This window comes from Solanum pennellii, chromosome 12 (assembly GCF_001406875.1).
Source record: "Solanum pennellii chromosome 12, SPENNV200".
Classification (NCBI taxonomy): domain Eukaryota; kingdom Viridiplantae; phylum Streptophyta; class Magnoliopsida; order Solanales; family Solanaceae; genus Solanum; species Solanum pennellii.
Genome location: NC_028648.1, coordinates 761,437 through 787,250, shown reverse-complemented (window position 1 = coordinate 787,250; position 25,814 = coordinate 761,437). Strand labels below are relative to the sequence as shown.

The 25,814-nt window shown below is 32.3% G+C and overlaps 5 protein-coding genes and 2 non-coding genes across 7 annotated transcripts; 3 read left to right on the top strand and 4 right to left on the bottom strand.

Annotated features, from left to right (window-relative positions):
- Positions 1–3,609: 3,609 nt before the first annotated feature.
- On the top strand, positions 3,610–5,549 carry LOC107006764 (fasciclin-like arabinogalactan protein 2). The gene is made up of 2 exons (XM_015205281.2): positions 3,610–4,017; positions 4,618–5,549. Exons 1-2 carry the CDS (start codon positions 3,672–3,674, stop codon positions 5,433–5,435), a joined length of 1,164 nt encoding a protein of 387 aa, XP_015060767.1. The 5' UTR covers positions 3,610–3,671; the 3' UTR covers positions 5,436–5,549.
- Positions 5,550–6,297: 748 nt separating this feature from the next.
- On the bottom strand, positions 6,298–6,369 carry TRNAE-UUC. Its single transcript has one exon. It is a non-coding gene; the product is annotated as a tRNA-Glu (tRNA).
- A 3,344-nt stretch (positions 6,370–9,713) lies between these two features.
- LOC114075204 (F-box protein At3g08750-like) lies at positions 9,714–11,048 on the top strand. The gene is made up of 2 exons (XM_027913537.1): positions 9,714–10,797; positions 10,986–11,048. The coding sequence occupies exons 1-2, from the start codon at positions 9,715–9,717 to the stop codon at positions 11,046–11,048; spliced, it is 1,146 nt and encodes a 381-aa protein (XP_027769338.1). The 5' UTR covers position 9,714.
- A 612-nt stretch (positions 11,049–11,660) lies between these two features.
- On the bottom strand, positions 11,661–17,735 carry LOC107005690. Its single transcript, XM_027913368.1, is given in 11 exon segments — positions 11,661–11,898; positions 11,972–12,079; positions 12,217–12,363; positions 12,475–12,563; positions 12,566–12,965; positions 13,470–14,092; positions 14,168–14,498; positions 14,946–15,371; positions 15,454–15,648; positions 16,292–17,083; positions 17,307–17,735. Coding segments are annotated over 10 exon segments (3,159 nt in total). The 5' UTR covers positions 17,072–17,083; positions 17,307–17,735; the 3' UTR covers positions 11,661–11,838.
- A 2,439-nt stretch (positions 17,736–20,174) lies between these two features.
- Positions 20,175–20,246, bottom strand: TRNAE-UUC. The gene has a single exon. It is a non-coding gene; the product is annotated as a tRNA-Glu (tRNA).
- A 643-nt stretch (positions 20,247–20,889) lies between these two features.
- LOC107005910 (transmembrane emp24 domain-containing protein p24beta2-like) lies at positions 20,890–23,099 on the top strand. Its single transcript, XM_015204557.2, has 4 exons — positions 20,890–21,108; positions 22,117–22,303; positions 22,408–22,515; positions 22,750–23,099. Exons 1-4 carry the CDS (start codon positions 20,890–20,892, stop codon positions 22,881–22,883), a joined length of 648 nt encoding a protein of 215 aa, XP_015060043.2. The 3' UTR covers positions 22,884–23,099.
- A 190-nt stretch (positions 23,100–23,289) lies between these two features.
- LOC107005356 (protein NOI4-like) lies at positions 23,290–25,302 on the bottom strand. Its single transcript, XM_015203933.2, has 3 exons — positions 25,142–25,302; positions 23,938–24,114; positions 23,290–23,560 (listed from the first exon to the last, which is right to left on the bottom strand). The coding sequence occupies exons 1-3, from the start codon at positions 25,145–25,147 to the stop codon at positions 23,519–23,521; spliced, it is 225 nt and encodes a 74-aa protein (XP_015059419.1). The 5' UTR covers positions 25,148–25,302; the 3' UTR covers positions 23,290–23,518.
- Between the last annotated feature and the right edge of the window lie 512 nt (positions 25,303–25,814).

The following is a 25,814-nucleotide window of genomic DNA, read 5'->3' as shown; positions in this document are numbered from 1 at the left end:
AAAAATGATATGATTAAATAAATGATGTATTAAACTCACCGCTTGCAAGTCAATCATAGATCAACAATGGAAGAGTTTCTTCCACTATTTGCCATCTCTATAATTAATAAAAAGAAACATGTCATACAAGATACAACACAATAAGTATTTTATTTTTTCCATAAATAAATAAAAAATAAAAAGTCTTACCAAGTTCAATTTTTTCAAGAAACTTCAAACTTTCTTCAACACAAATAGGCTTGGTTTCTTGTCTAAGCCAATCTTGGACACAAATAAGACATTGCACACATTTGGGAGTCAATGAACTTCTAAAGGGATCTAGAATTCGACCACCGGTGCTAAATGCACATTCCGATGCCACACTCGACATAGGAATAGCCAATACATCTCGAGCCAACTGTGAAAGTACTTGAAATCTAGGAGAATTAACTTTCCACCAACTCAAAATATCAAAATCTTCAGATTCAGGTTCTTGGTCTTCAAGAAGATATTTATCCAACTCAGATTTAACACCTAAACTTCCAGAATCATTCTTTTGTTTCTTCATGTGCAACTTAGTTCTCAAAGAATTTTTGGACATAATTTATAATATCATTTATAAATTATAATATAATATTTCGGTTTAAACCGAAATACCGAATTCCAAAGTAATATGTACCGAAAACCGAACCGAAATACCGAAAATACAAAAAATTAAACCGAATACCGAAATACCGGAATCGAAATTCTGAAAAATTTCGGTTCGATTCGGTGTTTCGGTTTTCCGGTGTTTATGCCCACCCCTAATATACTCTCCCTCGTAAACGATTTTTCAATTGTTTTTACTATATTGCATTCTAAAGAAAAAGAATTTTAATCTTGTATTTTAAAAATTAGAGGCAATTATAACATACAAAATTACTATTAAAAGATGTGGTGCAGCGGATGAGACTACTCTTATCTTAACCAGATGTAATGACCTTCCAGGTCATTTCATCCATTTTCCGATCATTTCAGTGTTTAGAGCTTTTCTGTAGCGACCCCCAAGTCATTTATGATTTGTTGGGACTGACGGTTCAGTCTCTTGGTCGTTTGCTTGATTTTTGTGCAAGTTTCCTTGTTTTGGAGCTTTTGAAAATTGAATGGTTGATTTCGATCAAAAGTTCAGAAAGGTGAGAGTTTGGTCTAGAAGGACCTTTTGTGCAGATCCCGATGATTCTGGACTCATTCTGAGCCACCTTATGGATTTTGGCTAAAACGGAGTTTGGATGTAAAATCCACTTTTCTTTGAAACTTTCAATGATTTCACAGATTGCGAATGATCTTGGGTATGAAAAAAAGTCTTTGGTGGGAAGCATTTTTCCACCAACATCCTTTTAGTTAGATATTTGAGTAAAGAAAATAACATTTTTTTTTGTTTCAACTTTTGATTAATTAGTATAAAATTTCATATGTTTGTTTATTTTAATTATTAATATATAGTTAGTAGGTTGTGTGAAAGGAGAATACAATATTCAACTTCATTGTTTAAATAATGTCCTTATGGCCAAAATGTTCAACTTTATTTAACAAGTAAAATAGTAAATCATGACTTGAAAATTAAGGTGTATTAAATAATAATACTTCTACCAATTACATTAACAAAACCAACCTAACTTGAAACACAAATAAAGAACATGAACATTTTTCTTATATAAAAGGTGGCAAATATCAGGTATACATAATCATTATTTTATATAAATATCGTTAAAGATTTAGCAACTTATAACGCAATACAATAATATTAACTTAATTATCGTTACATATTTTTATAACAATAAATATATAATTATTTAAAATAAAATTTATCGTCATTAAATATATTTTTTCCGTGTCTTCCCTTTGGGAAGTCATAACACTATTCTGATAAATTTTATGTAACAATATTGCTTCTAATGATAACTAATATCTTTGTTTACTTATCCAAACACTTGAAAATAAGCAGAATAATATTTTTATTATCTAGAAAAAATATTATTTTAAGAAAAAGAAAAAAAATCTTCATATCAAATACATTCGGAGAGTCGGAGTCTATCTATTTGGTTAAAACAAATTAGTAGAGTGATCACATGAACAAAATTCACGCCTTCAAAATTAAATGAAATTCACCATAAACCCTCCTCCTATATAAAAAAAAAAACGAACATTACAACGAAATCATGTATGTCTAACATTATTCTCCTAAATAGGGAACCAAAGATTAGTGAGAATTAATAAATTAGTTGGTAAATAAAGTTGGGATAATGCCCAAATACCCCCTCAACCTATGTCCGAAATCTCAGAGACACACTTATACTATACTAAGGTCCTATTACCCCCCTGAACTTATTTTATTAATAATTTTTTACTCCTTTTCGACCTACGTGGCACTATCTTGTGGGCCCAACGATGGTTGACTTTTTTTTCCAAATTAGTGCCACGTAGGCTAAAAAGGGGTAGAAAATTACTTATAAAATAAGTTCAGGGGGGTAATAGGACCTTAGTATAGTATAAGTGTGTCTCTGGGATTTCGGGCATAGGTTGAGGGGGTACTTGTGCATTATCCCAATAAAGTTGATACAAGTCACAAGAATATTTCATATTATCATCTTGATTCTAAAATGATAAATCTAATTTCACATATATTAACCAAAAAATTTCTATGAAAAGCCATTTAATAAAAAAGAAATTACTTTGTCCATTTGTGATATATACTACTTACTAACGCCTTTAATAAACATAAAATTATCAACTATATAACTACCCTCATGCAAATCATGAAAATGACATTAGATCTAACTATGATTAGGCTAATTCAACATCCACATTATTATAATTATTAATTTTATTTTTCTTTAATTATAGAATTATAGCATTAGGTGATATATGTTGCTTATTAACAATACATACTTTACCAAGGGAAAATTAAATCACTAATTTTTCAATGTCTTTCTGCTACAGAAAAACTTTATTTTTGCGCGTTAGAAATCTGAAAGGGCCACGTTCATCCACTTTCTTCTTATACGAGTGTGTGTTTTCGGCTCAAATTATATACATATATATATATATATATATATATATGTTTTTTCCGAAATAATTACTTTTACTCATCATATTTAATATTGCGATCAACTATACTGATGGTACATATTATTCAATCTCAACTAATTCTGGATTATTTTTAGTTAATTTGTTGGGAGGTTTGAAATTTTAATGATGAGTACTACTTAGTTTATAAAAATGGAAATAAATTAGAAGTAAGGTCAAGAAAACGCTTGAGAATTTATAAATAATACATGTTAATAAGTATAATTTTTATATTCAATTTGTAACAGCAATTGACTAATGACTAGTTAGCTACTTCATAGACAAATATTACAATTTAAATTACTCCCTATGTTTCAATTTTTTTTTCTTTTCGAAATTCAAATGATATTAATAATTTTAATTAATATTTAAATAAGTATTTCTTATCATATAGACATATATAATAGGAATCCCTATTATATGATTTTTGAATAACAATATATATTTAAAATATTAAGTTGATTGTCTAACCAACACTTATTTTGAATATATACACCTTCCATATATCATCTATATACTTAGACTCATACATCTCTTGTATTTTCCACACTTATATTCAAATAAAAATTTTATCTATCGCCTCGAAAATGAAGATCTCCTCGATTTCTCTATTACTCTTATTATTTATCGCCATCACCACTACCTCCTCCGCCCATAACATCACTCTTATACTTAGCAAACATCCTGAATTCTCAACGTTTAACCGCTATTTAACCCTGACTCACTTAGCTTCTGAGATCAATCGGCGCCAAACCATCACCGTTTGCGCGGTGAATAACGCTGCCATGGATGATCTTCTTGATAAACACTTGTCTATTTATACTCTCAAGAATGTTCTCTCTCTACATGTTTTTGCAGATTACTTTGGTTCCAAACAACTTCATAGGATTACTAAGGGAACAACCCTAACTGCCACTCTTTTCCAAGCAACAGGTAAGATTGAAATGACATGTCGTTGGGTCTCGAGTCGAATTTGAACAGGTTAAAATCAAAGAAATATTTGGAATAATAACCACTTTTTAGCCTTAATTTGAAAAATAATTACTATGACGAAGTTTTAAATTTCACAAGTGATCAGACTCATTTGGTCAAAATTGATTAAATCAAGATGGGTCATAAGTCAACCCACCAAATATGATCCCGCTACCCCCACTTTTTTTTTATTTTTCTTCACAAGAAAACATGTGAATTTAAATATTTAAGTTCTTATATATTTACATAATTTTCTATCTCCACCATTTTTGGGTTGTATTTATTATATCAACCCAATAGTTTCATAAATCATTTTAGGTTCAAAATGTCATGTCAAGTTAACAAACAAATCATAACTCAACCTTATTAAATCAGAGTTTTTTAAATGAATTAGAAAAAAAAAATCTAATTTTATTATCTCTAGATTTAATTTAACCTCTTAGAGGCTATAGTTAATGAATATTAACACTAGTGCACTACTAGTTATTCATATATATATATATTTTTTTTAAATAAGACGATTTTTTTATGACTATTAAAATTTTGAATTCGTTTCTACAGGTGAGGCTCCTGGAACCTCAGGATACGTCAACATCACTAACATGAAAGGTAAAAAAGTAGGGTTTGCTACAGAAGACAACGATGGTCATTTCTCATCGAATTTCGTCAAATCGATACAAGAAATCCCTTACAACATCTCCGTCATACAACTCAGCAATATTATCACATCCCCCGCAGCGGAGGCTCCCGTGGCTGCTCCGGCAGACGTTGATTTAATCGATTTAATGTCGAAAAAAGGTTGCAAAGAATTCGCAAAACTTTTACAAAATACCCAAATTTCGAAACAATTTATCGATCTTATGGAAAATGGTCTAACAGTTTTTTGCCCGATTGATAAAGTTGTTAACAATTTTTTACCTAAGTACAAAAACTTAACAAAAAATGGACAAATTTCTTTGTTATTATACCATGGTATACCAGATTATCATTCTTTAGGTATGTTAAGGGCAAAAAATGGATTTATAAATACTATGGCAACAGCAAAAGGTAAAAATAATAAATATGATTTTTCTATAAAAAATGATGGAGATAATGTAAAATTAGAGACAAATGTTGTAACAGCAAAAATTACTGGAACTTTATTAGATGAGGAGCCATTAGCAGTTTATAAAATTGATAAAGTTTTGCAGCCAAGTGAATTATTTAAATCACAATCTATTAATTCCGACGATAGCGCGATGGGGCCGAGCTCTGGTGATGATAATGATGGTGATAGCGATGATTATGACACGACGAATAATAATGGGGGTATGATTATGAATGTGAATGGTGGTTGGTTTGTGACATTTGTTTTGAGTATTTATTTGGTATTTGGTTGAATAAATTAATTTGTGTTTTTTTTAATTGTTTGATGAAAAAATAACCCTAAGTTTGCATTTTGTTATTTTCTTTTTGTAATTTTCACTTCTTCTATGGTAATCTTAGTTTTATAATTATTTAGTTTATAATATCAAAAAGATTACATGCAAATGGAAGTATATAATCGACTAAGCGAAAACAACCACTATAAAATATCGGTGTATGTAGTCCCACAAAGTAGGGTCGGAGAAGGTAGAGCCTACGTGAGTCACAGACCTTACTTCTACATTAGCAGTAGAGAGACTATTACTGATAGATCTTAGGCTCAAGACAAAAATAATCTAGAAAAAAATATAATAGAAGTGCAAGAGACGACAAATAATAACAACAATATATCTAGTGAAATTCCACTAAGTGAAGTCCCGAAAAGGTAGAGTATATACAAACCTTACCATTACTTCATGGAAGTAGAGAGACTATTTCTGAAAGGCCCTCAGCTCAAGTGCATCAAACCTTAGTTAATGAAGAAGAAAACAATGAAGAAATTAAGCATAACAATCAATAAGAAAAGATCGAATTGTAAAGTCTACCAGAAAGAAACGACAATTTAACAACAATAAAATAGTGTGATATATAATCGAAACACGATCAACAACATAAGACAAGAACTATAGACTAGTACTACAACAAACACGAAATAACAAGCTTAAACCTTCGCAAAGAAAGATAAATACTTGAGACATACTACAAATAGTAACAAAAACAACAAATAGTAGCAGAACAGTATTACAACAAAATAATATTATAATCGAACACTACATTAAACAACAACAAAAAAAAAAATCTTTTTTCGATCGAAAATTAATTAAATTTTTATAAAAGTTCCGTTACCGGGAATCGAACCCGGGTCTCCTGGGTGAAAGCCAGATATCCTAACCGCTGGACGATAACGGATTGATGCGTAAATATTGATGCAAAACATATTTATATGCTATATCCTATAGTATTGAAAGTTCTTTGGAGAAAAAATAAAATTGGTGGTCCAACTAATAATACTTAGGTAAAAAGAATTATTGTAATTCTATTCATATTAGTATAAATCTTATTCTATATTTAGAAGTTGGAGATCAAAATTCTATTTTTGTCTATTAATATTAGTATATTCATATAAGAAGTAGGAAACCGATATTGTGTTTTATGTCAAAATAGGATTTGTATAGTGAAAACAATATTGGACTTAATATAAGTTTATAAATAGACTTGCTAACGCTAATTTGAACAAAATGCATGTCGATGGATTCAATATTAGTATCAAACCCTAGAAACTATAATAATTCCACCCAAAATATTCCCAATGATATCATAATTGATATACTCACAAAACTTCCCGTGAAATCACTTTTAAGGTTGAAAGGCGTTTGCAGATCATGGTATTCGTTAATTAAAGATGAAAAATTCGTCAAGCAACACCATGATACTCATAAAAATTGTCAAAAGTACTTTATAATTTCGAGGGGACACAAGATTTTCCACCACTACACTATGGACGTCCCTCAAGTTGTTGATTCTAGTAGCATAGTCTCTCTTATCGAGTCTCCGATTCCGATCGATCAATCACTAAAGGTATACCCTAACATTCAATATTTTTCATCTAATGGAATACTTTTTATAACATATTCTCATGACATAATTGTTATGTGGAATCCGTCTACTAGAGAATCAAGAAGAATCCCTAGTCCAATATACAATAATCGTGGTAGTATGTATAATTTTTGCTACTTTCATTATATTGATGATTATAAAATATTTAGACTAAGATGTGGTGACAACAAGGAGATTGATATATTTTCAACGAAAAGTAACATATGGAAATCGATTGGGATGTTTCCTTCAAATTATTATTTTTTAGGTTTTAATGTTGTGATGGTAGATGGGATTGTTTATATGATGGCAAAGAATAAAGAAAATTTATCTAGTGTTACTATATTACGTTTTTGTTTGGAGAAGGAAAAATTTGAAGATGAATTATTGTTTCCATATGTGATACCATGGACAAGACATGTTTTGTATTCTTTAGGAGAAAAACTTTGTTTAATTAGAATATTGGATGATAATCGTGAGTTTTGGTTGTATACAATGGAAAAAAATTCATGGAATAAGATACTGACGATTCCATTAGCTCTGAAAAATGGTTTGAAACCTATTAGTTTTACGAAAGATGGAAGCATGATGTTTCAATCGTTCGATAGACGTGGATTTGTGGCTTACAATTCAACAATACATAAATTCGAACAAGTTAATGTAGGTGGAATTAAAGGACTTTACTTCAATAAGGTTATAACCTATGAAGAAACTTTATCCTCTCTTAATTCGTGACAAGTTGGAAGACATGACATATTTACAGACATTTATGTGAGAAAAGGTTGAAAGATATGACATATTTGTGAAGGTTGGAAGTAATACATATTTGCGGAGGTTTACGTGAGAAAAAGTTGAATGACATGATATATTTGCGAAGGTCAAAAGACATGACATATTTGTGGACATTTATGTGACATGACATTTTTGCGCAGTAACGGAGTCAGAAATTTCTTAAAATTTGTCCAGAAATAGCACATTGTTATGTTAAGGGTGTCCAAAATAATAATCATCTCGTTTATCATTTTACTTGTATATATGCTATTTTTTTTCCGATGAAGTAGTATGTGGCTACTATCTGAAAAAGAAAAGATATATCCCTTGTTTCAAATCCATTATTATTATTTTCTATCATGCTTTTTATTAAATTTCTTTTATTCATTTATCTCTTGTTCTAACTTATGTGTAGATATTTCGTAAAGAACTTCTCAAGTTTTCACTATAGAGATGATAAAATCATTCATGAGATCGTATATATTAACTTTGATCAATTTGAATAAGTTTTTGATTCATCGAATCATAATCTTTTTTGAAAAAAGTCAATAAAAAGTAAAAATATGGACTTATTTTTTTTTAAAAAATAAATATTTGTTTTACTTGTTTAAAAAGATAGCTGATATTATATTCTGAAGGTCTGAATGTGATGTCCACATAAGCAAAACAAGTCTTTGTTGATATGATAAACGTGGCATGGTAAGTTTTTCATATATTTTGGGATGTTGGGGTTGAATAATTACAAAAGCTTTTTTTAAAGTAAATTTATCACTATACAGTATCTAGCGGTCTTTTATTAAACATAAAAATTATTAATACGGACAAGTACAAGTAAGGGGAGTTAGGGCTTACCTTACTAATCCTAACGAAGTACCTAACTTCTGCTACGTATTATCTGATTATCACAGAGTTAATTGTAATACACTCCATGATGATATACGAATGAGGATGCATGCTTAAATAATGTAAAAATATGTCAATCAAGAAGAAAGTTGAGTTACTAGCCTCAAAATTTCTATTACTAAAGCATGAATTAGAAAAGATTGATTGCCCATCAATAGTAACTTGAAGTATTTTTATTTTGTCTTCTTCTTTAAACCTATCGTCCAATAACACTAGATGATTCATACCTTCTTTATGGGTTTATTGGATCTAGTTGAACCTATTGATACTGTCAAATGGTTTTGCTTTGCCTGTCGCATCGATAGGTGCCTTGTAACAAAACTCCTCAGTCATTTTTCCGTCCCAACTATGTTGCCTTTCATATTTTGTTGCTTCCACTTCTTTGTTGCCTAGGTGATATATCCCCTTCCCTAGCCACTCTATGAAAGCAAATGTCCAGCATATTGTCTTCCTCATCATCATCAAAAGACTCCTCACCCAAATCCACTCCATCTTCATCAAGAGAATTCTCACCCAAAATCAATTGTATTTGACACGAGAATAATCACAAAAGATTCATATAGCCGTTCTCAACTTTATTCAGAATGCATAGTTGAGTGATCGTGAATAAGTAAAAGGTTGTGTTTCCATACCTAATATTAGCAGTATTCTAAGAGTGATATAGTAAAAGTACCGTTTAAAAACTTGCTTGAGCACTTTGATATTTTCCTAAAAGTTTATTTCATAAAGTATATTTAGAACTATTTAGAAAAAAAAAAGTAGTAAAATTGATCCTATTCCTATTCATAACGGGAAAAGAAAAAAAATCAGTAAAATTGTAATCTATTTTTGGTGCATTATTTAGTATATTCATATAACAAGTAGGAAACTAAAATTGTATTCATGTCTAAATAGGATTTGTATGGACTTTATTATAAGTATATAAATAGACTTCATTATAACGCTAATTTGGACAAATTAAATTAAAATACTTCCATGGATTCAATGATTGTATCAAAACCCAAGCATCGTACAAACAATTATAATTCCAATTCCAATTCCATCCAAATTCTTTCCAATGATATCATACTTGATATACTCGCAAAACTTCCGGTGAAATCACTTGTCAGATTCAAAAGCGTTTGCAGATCATGGTATTCATTAAGTAAGGATGAAAATTTTGTCAAGCAACATTATGATACTCACAAAAATAGTCAAAAGTACTTTATGATTTCGAAGGGACCCACGATTTTCCATCACTACACTATGGATGTCCCTCAACTTGATTCCAGTAGTATAATCTCTCTGGTGGAGTCTCCAGTTCCGATTGATAAGTCACGAAAGGTATTCCCTAGCATACAATATTTTTCATCTAATGGGGTAATTCTTATAACATATGGTGATATTAGAATCATGTTGTGGAATCCAGCCACAAGAGAATCAAGAAGAATCCCTAGTCCAATTTGGAGCAAGACATGTGGTATTTATAATTTTTGCTACTTTCCACGTATTCAAGTCTATAAAATATTTAGACTAGGACTCGGAATCAATACCGATGACATGAATATTGATATATTTTCAACGAAAAGTAACATATGGAAATCGATTGGGATTTTTCCACGAAATTATTATTTCTTAGGTGGTAACGTTGTTATGGTCGATGGGAATGTTTATATGATGGCAAAGAGAAAGGATAATTTATCTAATTATACTATATTACGTTTTTGTTTGGAAAAGGAAAAATTTCAAGATGAATTATTGTTTCAATACACGATACCAAGGAGTACACAATTTTTGTATTCTTTAGGAGAAAAACTTTGTTTGATTAGATTATTGGATGGTAATCGTGAGTTTTGGTTGTATATGAATGAAAGAAATTCATGGAATAAGATTCTGACGATTCCATTAACTCCGAATAATTGTTTGAGACCTTTGAGTTTTATGAAGGATGGAGGGATGATGTTTATGAAGGATGGAGGCATGATGTTTAAAAAGAAGGATAGCTTTGGGTTTGTGGCTTACAATTCAACAACACATAAATTGGAACAAGTTAATGTAGATGGAATCAAAGGACTTCACTTCAATAAGGTTATAACCTACGCGGAAACTTTATCATCTCTTTATTTATAAAAAAGTTGAATGGTTTTGAGTTAGGTAATTAGATAAGACATAACGTTCATGTCAGTAAGCAAAGACTAGTAGTATTATTTTTTTTCATCAAAGTCAATTTTTTTTTATTAAATTCGTTTTATTCATTTATCTCTTGTTCTTTGCAGCGTTACAATAATATTGGATCCAATGGTGATGTAGATAACAAATCAATTGAGCTAGCTAGCTGACTATGTGTGTTTGTTGTGTTGTTTTATTTGGTCTCTAAAAATCAACAGCTCAGGTATGAAACTAATACTTTTGGTATAGGAAAAAAATAACATCATATTGGAGTTTTTTTGCTTAATTTTGAAGAGCTCAAGCTTGAAAATAGGGAGAGAAGATTCATATTCCTTAAAACTATGTCAATATTTTTCATGTAATGAGATATTCTTATAACATATGATGATTGAGGTTACACAAAATCGGAGCCAGAAAAGGTAAAAGTGGAATCTCGAGAAGTATTCTCTAAGAGTAATGTAATTGAAGTTAATGTAGCAGGAATTGAGGGACTTTACTTCAGTAATGTTATAACCTACGTGATGGAAACTCTATCGTCTCTTAATTCGTAAAGATTTGAAGCGATTGAGTGAGGTAATTAGATAAGACATGACATATTTGCGGACATTCACCACGAGAAAATAAAGATATATCCCTTTTTTTTCTTTATATATATCCCCTTGATTCATTATCCCTTTAATCAGTTTGTAACCTACATCGAAACTTTATCTTCTCCTACTTCCTTAAGGTTGAGAATTAGAATAGAAGATTAGTCCGTACTTAATCAAATATTCATGACCAAATGGGATGAACAAAATTACATTTACAAAAGACAAAAGTTCCAATCACATTGGTATCATATCAACCAGAGTAACTAAAGAAAAAATATGAACCATCAATTTCAAGTTTTTCAAGACATTGTAGAGAAATGGTTCTCACATTTACATCAAAAACTAACAATGAATAACAAGACATGGATGACTAGTCTTGTTTCTTCATAGATTCCAAATCTAGTTCTTCATCAGAGTCCATTACATTCACCTGTCACAATAATTTAGTCGATATATAAATTTCAACAACTATAAACATTTATTTTCAATGTGCTATATATCACCTTTGGTCTTGGAGTAACCGCATCAAAACTATGAAATTTAGGAGTGTCAAAATTAGGAGGTTCCAACACAATGTATGCTCCTTTGTTTTGGTACCTATCCTCTGTTGCCTGTAGTTGAAACAGATACTCCCATTGTTTTAAACATTTTGCAAGCGTAAGATTATAAATACGAAGAGAAAAAAATGGACAACGTACACGAGTTTTCAAGTAGAAAGAAAGATAGTGAATGGTAAAATTGAAGTTACCTGAAACTGTGGATAGTCTGGAGCACTAAATAGTGTTATCAATTTCCCCGATGTGACTTCGTGATCTATGGTGTAACCTATGTCCATGTTTCCAAGTTCAGGTCGATTTTCCCTAGCATCTGGACCTACATGTGACCTTATAATCAACTGAGGTAGCAATGATTTGAAGACCAAAATGAGAGATTTTCCTCGTAAATAATTAGAGAAAGCATGTCGTATATACAAATGGAAGATATAAAAAGTGAAGAAAAACAATACCTTTAAGTTGAACTTGTGAAGGAATTCTTCTGTACAATCAGGACCCCATAGGAGACCCATTCCTCTTTCATCATTCGCAGATTTGGACCTGATGGGTCTGACCACAAGACATCACCCGGTATAAGATTTGAACCTTCCCTTGGAGGATCGAGGACAAATCTGTCAGCGTCCAATAATTCCTCCAAAGAGCCAAGAGAAAAGTTGTCTACGGGATTTTTAACTATCTTGCGTTTCTTCCTTCCTTTTCTTTTTTCTCTTTTTAATTGCATGGAAGAAATACTGCGGAAAACGCCACCATGTGCAGTATAGACATTACCACCAATGATGGAGGCAAGAGGAAGTTCTTTGAAACATTCTAAACACTTCTGGTAGACGTGTCTTCCATTATCTGCATATTTGATTAAGACTTCCTCTTCAAATCCATAAACAGAAGTGCAGTATTCAGATTCGTGATTTCCACGAAGAAGAATCACCCTATTAGGCATTAGAACCTGAAAGAATGTGTAGATCCATTAAATATCCACAATTACAATAAAACAAGACTTGGTCAACAAAATGAACAAAACCGCATCAAAATAACCAAAAAAAAATTGTTTAAAACTCCATAGGAAGTGCACCAAGATAGAAGCAAAATTTTATCAAAATGCACCAAGACAGAATCAAAAATTTTATCAAAATGCGCCTAACCAATTGCAAAAATTGTACTAGCTAAAATAGCATAAACGGGAAAAACCAGCAAAAACTGCACTGGAATAATAAAAACTGGTCGAAAACAGCGTCAAAACAACCATAACAATTTAACCAATTGCATCAACATCAAGACAGCAGCAAAATCTGCACTAACATGGCTATGAAAACTAAAAAATAATTGCGCTAAAACTAGAGCACTAAAAGTTATACCATGACTATTTTCTTATCTCCATCACACCAAATGATTCCTTATATAGTATGATCAATTGACTAAGCTAATTAAAAGTAACTTTAAACTTTGTTACCTTCCAAGCGAGTAAGAGAAGGAAGGTCTCAAGACCCCAAGCACCTCTATCAACATAATCTCCGTTGAACACAAAGAAACGATTTTCAGAGGGAAAACCAGCATCCTTCAACAAGAACAAGACAACATGTAGTTGTCCATGCACATCTCCAACCACAACAACCGTCGAATTTGGATCTAAACCTGACCTACTATCGATCTGCAAGCAATTGGGTTCTTTATGCATGATCCCCGACGCCATCTCTACAAGACGATCAAAAACTTCTATTGGTAGCACTGTCAAGAGCTCTGATGGAGGAAGATTCCTAGACGCCCAATCAAATGCTAACATTAAGTTTCTAACCCAAGTTAGGGTTAGTGTTCCGTCTTCAGGCCATGAAATTGGAATCTGTGGTGTTGAAGGAGTTGGGGACGAAGGCATTGAGATGGAAGATGCCGAACCTCGGAAAGAGGAAGCTTGTTCGTTGAGGTCATCGTTCATAGATTGAACATGCTCAGGACGGGCAGGAGTGGCATACCCAACATCTTCATTAGCAAACTCACGCAATGGTTGGACATTGTAAATCATTGTGTGGCTGGATCTGCACTCTACATCTGGATTCGCATCATCCATTGGAGAATTTTCTGCATTGTAAATCACAATTTGATTGTCGGTATAGTGTGATCCAGAAACATCATCACATGGTGATGAGCCCATACCAAATTGTGCTTCATCATCCAAATTTTCACCCATGGTACTTGTACCACAATCGGGCTCCACATTTGGATTCGCATCTTCCATCGGAGAGACATCATCAGGATCCGCCCCTCTTTGTTTTCTGCGTCTTCCTGCCCTTCCACGTCTACGTCGATTGCTAGAATTATCAGGCTGCTTTGGAACGTAGGACGGTGAGACAGCGAGCCTTTGAGCATCATTTGCTGCCATTAACCCATCAATGCACATCTCCATAACATTCCTTCCAGCGACCTCCGTAGTTGATTCTTGTCTCAGTTTAATCCCATACTGATACAACATATGGAGTTGACGCGCCTGCAAATCATATAAATAAGATCAGCACTTGATTAAAAATAAACAAATGCAATTAAAAAACATCTAAATTATTATAAAAACAACCCAACAACTGAAAGAATAAAAAAACAACTCTCAAAAAGGGGCAAACAGCCACAAAACTGTAAAAAAAGCCAAGAAACAGCGCAAAACTATAGCCAAAAAACAGTAGCGAGTATTGGGCAAAGTAGCAACCAAAAAACAATAGCGACTTTGGGCCAAAGCAGCAAACAAGATAGCACAAAAAACCAGGCCAAAATGCATAAAATGGATCAAAATGCAGCACTAACAGGAAAACAGTAGCTAAACATGGCAAAAAACATGGCAAAACAAGAAAAATTATTGGGCATAACCACAGCAAGAAAACTAAAAAATATGCATATTGATATAAAGTGCTAAAAAATATGCATATTGATATAAAGTTCGTACCATTATCTCAGATGTTGGTGCAAGTGATGCATACCCTGTTGGAATACGAAATTCAGGGTTTCCAATGATTTGTCGAGTGATCAAACGAAACCACTTAAGATAATCATCATGATATGGAAGGAAGCCTTCTGCTAATGGCGCCTCCCAAACACGGTTTGCACGATCATTCCACACAAGTATGTGACTTGCATGATGTGTACTCCAATCAGTGTTTTGTCTGCCACGACGGTCAGACTTTTCATGTTTGTTGCTAAAATTGCAGGCATCGGGAATGTTTTGACGCATTCCGAATTGTCTAAGAACCCTGTTGGGTTGATGCATCTCCACTACATCCCAACATAGTAGTGGCACCACAGCATGCCAAAAATATTCTCCTGAGCGACAATAATCGGGAAGATTCTCCATCACATAGGGCTGCCAAACAAACTATAAGACAGCAAATTGTTAGTAAAAAAATATATTTGGCAATACTTGTTATACAACAATATATTGAGTTTGCAAGTCATACTTGTTCATCTACAAGACTATCCAATTGATCTCGAAACAACGACAACGCATATTGAGGTGAATGCTTCCAACTAAGTTGTACGCTCCATCTACTCGCATATGGGGGATTCGGGAGATCATCTGAGAAGATAATAGCACCATCTCTAGCCTGAAGTCGATCAGGATGAACAATCTTCAATCTTTCCCATGCCCATACCTAAGTAAACATACGGAAAAAAAACAATGAATACAATCAAAAAAATTAATACAATTATTATCATTCTGTATAAGTGGTGGTAATTTTAAAGTCAGTTTTTTTTTCTCACTGGTGATGGAAGGCATACTCATTAGTAAGTTAATTAAGAGCTATCTTCAGCTATGCACCAACAACTTTTTTCCCGAATAATTTTTCTTCAGAGAAGTTGTTTGTTTCGAGCTTTTTGCATTTTGCTACTACATAGTAATCTTGAGAATTCTTTTACCATTTGTTACTAATCATGCTTGTTTGGAAATGTTGGTTTGTTATTACAAGTACAACAATCTCATATGATATACCGTGTGCAAAGTGTTGTTGACATACTATTTGTTATTGTTGTTGACCATGTATCAAACAATTAAAATGGACAGTTTCCATTGGAAGTAATTTCAGTTATCCAAATACTTATTAGTATTAGTTACAAATGACTATTCCTTTCACTATAAACCCCCATTTCTTTGCTAACAATACATGGTCAACAAATTACTGGTATCCTATGCATCATCAACAAATTACTGGTATCTTATGCATATTGGGCCTGTGATCTAGTACATCTATAAAAATCAACGAATCCATGATAATAATGATATTACAAAATGCATACCTGTAGAAGTGGTAGAAAAGCACCTATTTCTTTCTTCTTAGAATTGGAAGCACGGCATAATGCCCGGTACAAGCATGCCAACACAGCACTGCCCCAACTATACCTGCCAATTTGGTCAATATTCTCGAGATGCACCAAATATATCAACTTAACTTTGTTTCCTGATGTGTCAGGAAACAGAATACCTCCAATCATCAACATCATGTAACACCTAGCGAGTTGATGAATGACTAACTCATCTGTATCATCATTGATCTCACCGAATGCCTCCAAGTGACTTTCTAGTGCACTGATATCAAGTCTACTTCCATTCAACTTGTCATCATGTGGTCTAAAACCAAGGAACTGCTCACATAAATCTTGCCACTCTTGTGGCGTCTTTGAGCTATCAATGCCTACTACCGGTTCTCCCTCTATCGGTAACCCATAAAGAATAGCCACATCCTGTAGTGTAACAGTGGCTTCCCCAACTTTAAAATGAAAAGTATGGGTCTCTGGTCTCCATCTCTCAACAAGAGCAGTGATAAATGCATGATCTAGTTTTATCAGTCCTACTCGATAGACCCCGTAAAATCCAGCATTAATCAATATTTGTAGGACGCGTGGATGAATAGGGCGTCTTTGAACCTCGGACCAAAAACCACCATCGCATCGTCGACAAAATAAAACAGCTTCCACCTCACCAGCCCATACATCTTCTGACCTGTGATTTTCTTGTCTTGTTAAGACACTGGGATCTAACGGACCAGGATGTAGTTGGGTCAACCTCTCGTTCTCCATCTAACAAAATATCTGACAAGTGCAAATTGTTTCAGTTGACAAGCCAAAAGGAAAATTGCACTTTAAAAAGGCTTTACACTCTTGAAGTCTCTGTTAACATTTAGTTATGCCATGATTTTACAAAGATTTACTCAAAGCTTTAAAATAAGGGAGCAAGTAGGGTAAAAGAAGAGGAATAGATTCAGCTTTTGAGGAGTTCAACCAAGTTAAAAGATATCAACACCTGTTTCTATACCTTGTATCTTTGCCTCGAACCAAATATTGAGAGGGAGTCAACCTGGACTTAACAATGACAAAAAGTTAGAAACCAGTAAGAGTGTCAACAATATCAAAAATAATCATAATGCCACAAGTATGTTGATGAAAAAGCTCCTAAGTTATAAACACATTTTTCACAGGTAAATCATTATTCAAGCAAAAATCATGAATCTGAACAACAAACATCCATTATAAATGTGCAAACAAACATCCATTATAAATGTGCATACCGAGTTTCAAACAAAATAAATTAAAAATTGGGGCTTTGGCAAAATTTATATTCTTACCAACACACAAATACTCAATTTTAACTAACAAAGGGGAAATAAGTCGAATCTCCTACAATACACTTCAACGTGCAAGAATATAAATGACATGTAAGTAAGTTAGATCAACAACAAAAACCAAAAAAATAAAACCTTTTGGATAATAGAGTGTACCTTGGGTATTAATAATGTAAAATAAAATGATACTCTCTCCGTTTAACAAAGAATGGTCTAGTTTGACTTGGCACGGAGTTTAAGAAAAAATTAATAAGATTTTTTATCACGTGGTCCTAAATTAAAGTTATGTTGAATGTACAAAATTGCTTTTTAATCTTGTGGTCTTAAACATGTCACGTGGAAAATTGTTACAAAAAAAAAAGGTCATTCTTTTTTTGAAACGGAGGAAGTAATTATAACATCTTATCATTTATCTTTCAATCAATCATTTGTCTTTTTGCCTCCACAAAGTGTTACTATTTGATATTTTTGAAAGTTAGATGAACATCAACATGACATATTAAAGTTTCTAATAATTAAATAATTTTTATTTGTGCTAACAAATATATTTATCAACAATAACTTTACAAAAACATAAATAAACACAAAAACAACAGTTAATATCATAAGCATAAATTAATCACTGCTACGATAAGATTTCTACTCATTCAAAAGGCAATATGAATATTTATTTCCATTTGTGACATGATATATTTTTTCAACATATATAACAAAATTCAGTACGTTAAATTTTGATTATTTTTTTTAAAACGAAATGAATCTTTTTAATGGATCATTATTATTATAAGTATTTGTTTACAGAAATACTTGTATTCAGCAAAATCATAAACGTTTCACTTTAGTGCAATACGTAGCTAAGTTCATACAAAAGAGTTAAACACAAGGCAAAGTTGATGTATTTGACAAAGGCAAATATAATCTTTAAATTATCACAATAAATGTTTCATGATCAGACACATTATCCCTTCAACGATTAAGTATGTTAACCTTGGGTCATTTTGATTGGATTATTAATTTTGCATTCGAGTTTTAAGTATAACTAATGCAGTTCACTTGTACTAAGGAGATCATTTTTGAAAATTCAGTCAAATCACCGATTTACCCCTCCTGATATTGGCCTCGGGTAGTTTTCCGATATGATTTTAAAATTTGCATTTTCAATTTTAGCTTAACGGACCCTCGAACATGAATTTATTGAATAGTTTTTACGGAAAAGGGCCTAAAATACCCTCAAAGTATTGAAAATGGTACAAAATTACCCTCCATCCACCTATTGGCTCCAAAATACCCTTCTCACCCACCTATTGGCTCCAAAATACCTTTGTCATCCACCTTTTGATTCAAAATTGACCACTTATTTAACGGTATTAAATTTAAACTATTTAAATATTTTTTTAAATACGTGGTGCTAAACTAATTGTTATAATTTAACTTATTAGTATAATTTATAAATCAATCCACTACCCATCCATTACTAATTAAACACCTCCAAATTAACAAACTCATCACATTATTAATTGAGTGTTTTTAAAAATTTGAGGTGAAAATATCGATAGAAGTAAACTATTATACATTCAAGTTTCTAAATAAAAATTATCGATAAACTTAAAAGTCTGACTATGTTCATCTTAACTATCCTTACGTCTCAATTATGTGATGTTACTTCATAAGTAAATTTTTTTCAAAATAGTATATTAAAGGTTTTAAAACAAATCATAAATATTTATAAAAATAATATTTAAAAAAGGTGCATGAATTAATTCGAAATGTATTAATTCTAAATAAAAATTATCGATAAACTTAAAAGTCTGACTATGTTCATCTTAACTATCCTTACGTCTCAATTATGTAATGTTACTTCATAAGTAAATTTTTTTCAAAATAGTATATTAAAGGTTTTAAAACAAATCATAAATATTTATAAAAATAATATTTAAAAAAGGTGCATGAATTAATTCGAAATGTATTAATTCTTTACCTTTAATCATAAATTTCTAATTCAATCTTGAAAGAGGATCCTATTAAAACTGTCGTCCTAAATAAGCGGCTCAACCTAAATTTAATTGGGGTTTCGATTTGGACTCGAATAATTTTGGATGTCATTTTTAAGAATCTATAATTTCATCGTGTTTTAGTAGTGTTTATGGCGATTTTGATATCATAATTGGATTATTAATTGGGTGGAAATGAGAAGGGCATTTTGGAGCCAATAGGTGGATGGAGGGTAATTTTGTACCATTTTCAATACTTCAAGGGTATTTTAGGCCCTTTTCCGTAGTTTTTATTGAACTTCTTTTTCATTCAATCCTATAAAAGGAAAAAAAATTCCGTTACCGGGAATCGAACCCGGGTCTCCTGGGTGAAAGCCAGATATCCTAACNGGCGATTTTGATATCATAATTGGATTATTAATTGGGTGGAAATGAGAAGGGCATTTTGGAGCCAATAGGTGGATGGAGGGTAATTTTGTACCATTTTCAATACTTCAAGGGTATTTTAGGCCCTTTTCCGTAGTTTTTATTGAACTTCTTTTTCATTCAATCCTATAAAAGGAAAAAAAATTCCGTTACCGGGAATCGAACCCGGGTCTCCTGGGTGAAAGCCAGATATCCTAACCGCTGGACGATAACGGATTGTTGCATACAAATTGGTGCATGTTTTATTTAATGGGTACACCCTATTGTATAGAAATTAGCAAAAAAAATAATATGCGGTTCGACTAATCTGGATTCAAGTTCGTAAGTTCCAATGGGGTTAAAAAGTTCTCTTTCAAACATGACTTTATACCCAAAATATGAATTTGAGACCTTTAATTAGAGATTGAGAAATATACGTAAATCTCTTAGTTTTTTGTTTTCTTTCTTAATAAATGAGCTTTATTTAGTCTATTAGAAATTAAACTTGGAAAAGAATACAAAGTATCTTAAATTAATTATAAAAAATAATATATTTCATATACATATATAATTATATATTTGTGTATATAATTTATAGACTCAATTTGACTTTTTATCCGATTTGTATTTAGTCAAACCAAACCAAATATTCATCCGTCTTTAAAAATATAAACCAAATAAAAATCGAACTAACCCACATAAACTGGACAGATGAAATAGTTATATTCCTATCTATATATAGTTTGGTTAGTTGTAAAAAACCCTATAAACCTGGCCTAGCTGTTGAAGATAATAACTATTTTCAAGAATCTTGTTTTTTTCTTTAAAAAAAATATATATTTTTCCTTGTTTATTGTTAAAAAAAAAAAATTGCAAAGAGATGAGAATTAGGTTATGGGGAAATATGTCAAGTGTGATGATACTATTAATATTTTTACATTTTTTACAAGGAATTTATGGGATTAGATTTGTAATTGACAAAGAAGAATGTTTGTCTCATAATGTTCATCTTGAAGGTGATACAATTCATGTATCTTTTGTTGTCATTAAAGCTGATACTCCTTGGCATTCTTCTAATGAGGGTGGTGTTGATCTTATGGTATGGTACTTTCTTTCCCCTTTTATGTATTATCTTTCGTTATCGAATTAATTTCACGTATGATCATCGAACTAAGAGTCATTTGACTGATGCGGATATAGTTATGTTGTGTTAATGATTTGACATATGAAGGTAAATGTTTTCTAGGAAAATAAGTCGGCTTCTTATTTATTTTGGTAGAGCTAGCTAGAGACGGGGGGTTTATCTGAACCCTCTTCGGCGAAAAATTACATTGTTTATATATGGTTAAAATAATTTTTTTTATGTCTATATAGTAGATATTGAATTAAATGAAAATTCTGAGTCTGACAATATGGAAGGAAAAAAAATATTATCTTAAGAATATTTGTAATGTCATATATAGGATATGGCATAACAACTTCGTATGGATGTGGAGACGACGTTAGATAGGAAGATATGGAGGTTGACGATTAGAGTAGAAGGTTAGTAAATAGTTGAGTGTTGTCGTTTTTTTTTTTTTTTTGTGGGGGAGATAGGAGGTGGGATAGCCTCTTCCGATCTCCTCTTGTCCTACTAGTAGTACTATTTAGTTATCGCGTAGTTTCGTATTCTTTGATGTGTATTACTATTTGTTGATGCATTTATTTGTTACAAATTTCAGTTTTATGAATTTGTTGTACCTTGGAGCAATTGTAGAGTTGTCTATGTGTGACCAATAGGTTACGTGTTCGAGAAGTTGAATCAGTCATTGATGTTTGTGGCACGGTGTGACTGTCTTGAGATCCGATGAATTAGTCGAAGTACACATAAGTTTGGCTTGAACCATTATTATAAGTAAACTAATTGTTTTTAAATGCTTGTTTTAAGAACATCTCTTACTTGAGCCGAGGGTCTTTCAGAAATTAACCTCCTCGTTATCGTTATCTAACATAGTATTCGATCTGTCACATCGAAACAAAATTGAATGTTTACGTTATCGTGTAATTATCTGTTCCCTTTCAGTCATTGTACTCTCTGTTATTGTTCTCAATCTGTTGCAATTCTCAGATAAAAGGGCCATCAGGTGAGCTAATTCATGGCTTCCGCGATAAGACTAGTGAGAAATACGAGTTTGTTGCTTACAAGAAGGGTATTTACCAGTTCTGTTTCACGAACAAGTCTCCGTATCATGAAACCTTAGATTTCGATGTGCAAGTTGTACATTACGCATACTATGATCAGCACGCGAAGAATGGTACTAACCCTCTCTTGGAACTCTGTCATTTCGCGTCATCTTTTTTCTTCATTTCTGTTGCTATACTTACTAACAAGAACAAAATTTCGCGTAAATGCCTACAGAGCACTTTGATCCATTGCTGGACCATATATCAAAGTTAGAAGCAGCTCTTTACAACATACAGTTTGAACAACATTGGCTCGAAGCACAGACTGCTCGTCAGGCATCACGTATGGTTTTCTTATGACTTTCACCCTTTTAGAGTCCCACAATAGTTATTCGGATTTGAGTTATGCCTAAGGTCTAGAGTCGTATGTTGATTGAGGATATGAGTAGTTGATCGTAGACGATCATCATCTCATGATCTAGTTACTGGAGTCGAGTTAGGACTAAGATCCATTTTCTTTGTAGCTAAGAAGCACGCGTTCTCTATAGTCTAACTATTTCCTTTGTTGGAAATGCAGTGAATGAAGATATGAGCCAAAGAGCAATCACAAAGGCACTTCTTGAATCAGTAACTCTTATTGGTGTTTGCTTCCTTCAAGTCTTCCTCCTACAACGTCTTTTCGAGAATAAACTTCAGAAGGTTAGAGTCTAGACTGTCCTGCTGGAACTAGCCATCAGACATGTCGGAAGTTCACAGTTAATCAGTTAAAAAACGCGTTTAAAAACCAAAATAATCTGTTTTTCTTGTAGTGAAACAGTGAGATGTTAATTTCACAGAGGAAATTATACACTACGGTTTCAACTTTAAGGTTCTCAGCATTAAACTCGTTGTATTTCACAGAATTATGAGTTCAAAACTTATGCTCGATTGCTCGTAGAGAAGGTCTACCACAAGGCTGCTTCTGCTTATGGTGATAGATATAAGTTTCAAAACTCACTCTCTCAACTCAAAAATGTACAGTGTTTAAATTTTGAATCCGACATTTGATTTCATTGAGCATACATACAGCTTAGACGTCTGTATTGGTTCAGATATTTGCGATCATTGAAAGGAAATGTCAATCGAGAAACACAAGTAAAAGTAATGACAACAAAAACCAACCTCCCAAAGCCTTGACAAGAAAATGGGAAGATAATCGATTATTATAAACTCGAAACTAGAAAAAAGTTAAGCACAGATGCAGCAATATGTTCTGGTAGCAAAACACAGTACTTTCATTTCAGTTGTTTATAAATGACAGTGTTTTATCCCACCGAGATCGATCCATCATAGCTTGACAGAGTTCATCACTCGACAGCACCAGACCGCATACAGCAGAACCATTTCTTCTGAAAAAGTAACATGCTCACAAGATTATTTATCGCGAACTTCTCAAATCTATTGCATGCATACTCTTGATAAACACATGGAAAGGTATTTTGATAACCGTGCCTCCTAGTGTTTTGTCTCTGATGGGATCAACCCACGTCATTGACCACTAGACTAACTCTTGGGTGCGAGACTCCTTGAGTGGTTTACTCAACCCAAAAGTTAGCTCACAGGTGAAAATTGTCGAAAAACATATAAGGAGACAACAATGCACCCCGTCAACCAAGACTTTTGGAGTGTGGACAATGCATAGCACATTAGTATAGAGACACAACGTTCATGAAAAGATATCATCGAACCATCACAACTTGTAGTTATAGAGTCAGCTAGAACTTACAGATTGAGGCTTCCCAAGCGTTGCTGTATGCTTGTGGTTACTCTTTGGTGGCGCGTCTGCCTTTCCACCTGACCTTTTCTCATTTCTAGCTTTGTTAAAGATCACCGTGAACCCCTCAGCTGTTGCTGGATCATTGACATCCCACTCACCGAATTTTGGAAGTGGTCGTCCTGCTTCCTATAGCGATTAACATGTAACTATGAATCTCGTATAAAACATCAAAGTCGAACAACTTGAATAAACCAGAGAAGCAAATAACTACATCAAGACCATAACAGTAGATTGTGGAAGCAAACACCAAGGGGAAAATGGCAATTTTACTGATGACTCGTACTCATCAACTCGTGTAGTCGTGTATACATATGGATCAAGTCATCTGTTCAACTAAATCCGAATTCATTCAAAGAATTTGTTGATTTTCAGACACAATTCTGTTATATGATTCTAAAGCTTACTCATTTCATGATCATATTCAATCATCATATTATTGCACCTGGTGCATATGCACGTTTGGGCACACCTCGACTAATTTCACAGAATACCTTCACACCAATAACACGTACTAGATAACTCTAGTACTAGTCACACAATTGTTGCTATATAACATGTTTTTTTTTCCGCTTTATTTAGGAATCTTGATCATATAGCATTTCTCCATTTCAACAATTATATTATACTTCAATACCATAGAAAAACATATATGAAACAAGAGAAAGATCTTAAAAAACATCTAGAGTCAAGTCACTACATCAAAGATGATCTTTTAGCGGCATAAATATTCTAATCGCAGCTAAATATGTTCTTTTAGAGGCAAGTAACATTCTTTGTAAATGTCTCTAAAAATCTTTAGCGATATTGAATCCAAATGACAATTAACAAATGTCAGCAAAAGCCTTTAGCATTCTTTGTTAATATGCATATATATTATCGCTAAAATTGTTTTTGTTGTAATGTATAATCCCGCAAGTAAAGTCTGAAAATTAAAAAGTTGATGTACGCAGGCCTTAGAAATTGTTTCCGATAGATCCTCGATACAATGATGCATTACCAAAACAAGCTAGAAAGCAAAATAAAGGCAGCCATATGAATCTTAAAACAACATTATAAATTCATATGGAAACCATAAAATTTGCACAAAAATCAACAATTTCATTGTGAAAGAACACCACAACATTTATATATATATATATGTATATATACATACCTCCATTGATTTGGAGTTTGGAAATAGAGAAATTGTTTCTGGAAATGATTGATTTGATTATGTATTTTTAAAAAGAATTAATTTCTCTTTTTTTTTTTTTAGAAGAAAAAAAAAAGGAAGAGCCTTTTTTCAATAAAGGAAAAAAAAAGGAGAGAGAATCTCTCTCTTTTTTTTTCTCTTTCTTGGACTCTACAAATGAAATATGGAAATGAGGAGAGATTTAAAAAAAAAAAAAGGAAAGAAGGAAAGATAGAAATTAACCGTTAGAATATATCGATAACCTCTTAATTTCATAGTAAATAATTTATTGAGATCTTAAATTTTGTGGGTTCACTTTGCTAGATCTTAAATTTTGTGGGTCCGTTGCAATGCCTATTAAATGATACTTCATTATTTTCAAAAGACGGACATCGTTCTTTTTGAAATTTATATGTCATGATATATGAATTAAAGACTCGATTTTTCATTAATCCCTAGATCTTTCATAATATATGTGGGTCACATATATTATGATAATGACCTATTAAATGATACTTATTATTTTTTAAAATGTAAATGTCACCTTTTTTGAGTTTATGTGTTATGAAATAGGGATTCAAGACTATTTTTACGATGAATTCTTTGGAGTGTGTCATGACCGATTGTGTTTGATCTCAACCTTTTTGATTGTATT

Bases quoted from the DNA above. Each gene is read 5' to 3' on its own strand.
- LOC107006764 (XM_015205281.2), top strand. From the start codon at position 3,672: ATGAAGATCTCCTCGATTTCTCTATTACTCTTATTATTTATCGCCATC. The intron at 4,018-4,617 runs GTAAGATTGAAA...TCGTTTCTACAG, and splicing joins CACTCTTTTCCAAGCAACAG to GTGAGGCTCCTGGAACCTCA.
- LOC114075204 (XM_027913537.1), top strand. From the start codon at position 9,715: ATGATTGTATCAAAACCCAAGCATCGTACAAACAATTATAATTCCAAT. The intron at 10,798-10,985 runs GTTATAACCTAC...TGTTCTTTGCAG, and splicing joins AAGGACTTCACTTCAATAAG to CGTTACAATAATATTGGATC.
- LOC107005910 (XM_015204557.2), top strand. From the start codon at position 20,890: ATGAGAATTAGGTTATGGGGAAATATGTCAAGTGTGATGATACTATTA. The intron at 21,109-22,116 runs GTATGGTACTTT...TGCAATTCTCAG, and splicing joins AGGGTGGTGTTGATCTTATG to ATAAAAGGGCCATCAGGTGA. The intron at 22,304-22,407 runs GTACTAACCCTC...AAATGCCTACAG, and splicing joins TGATCAGCACGCGAAGAATG to AGCACTTTGATCCATTGCTG.
- LOC107005356 (XM_015203933.2), bottom strand. The intron at 23,561-23,937 runs GTAAGTTCTAGC...TTACTTTTTCAG, and splicing joins CGCTTGGGAAGCCTCAATCT to AAGAAATGGTTCTGCTGTAT.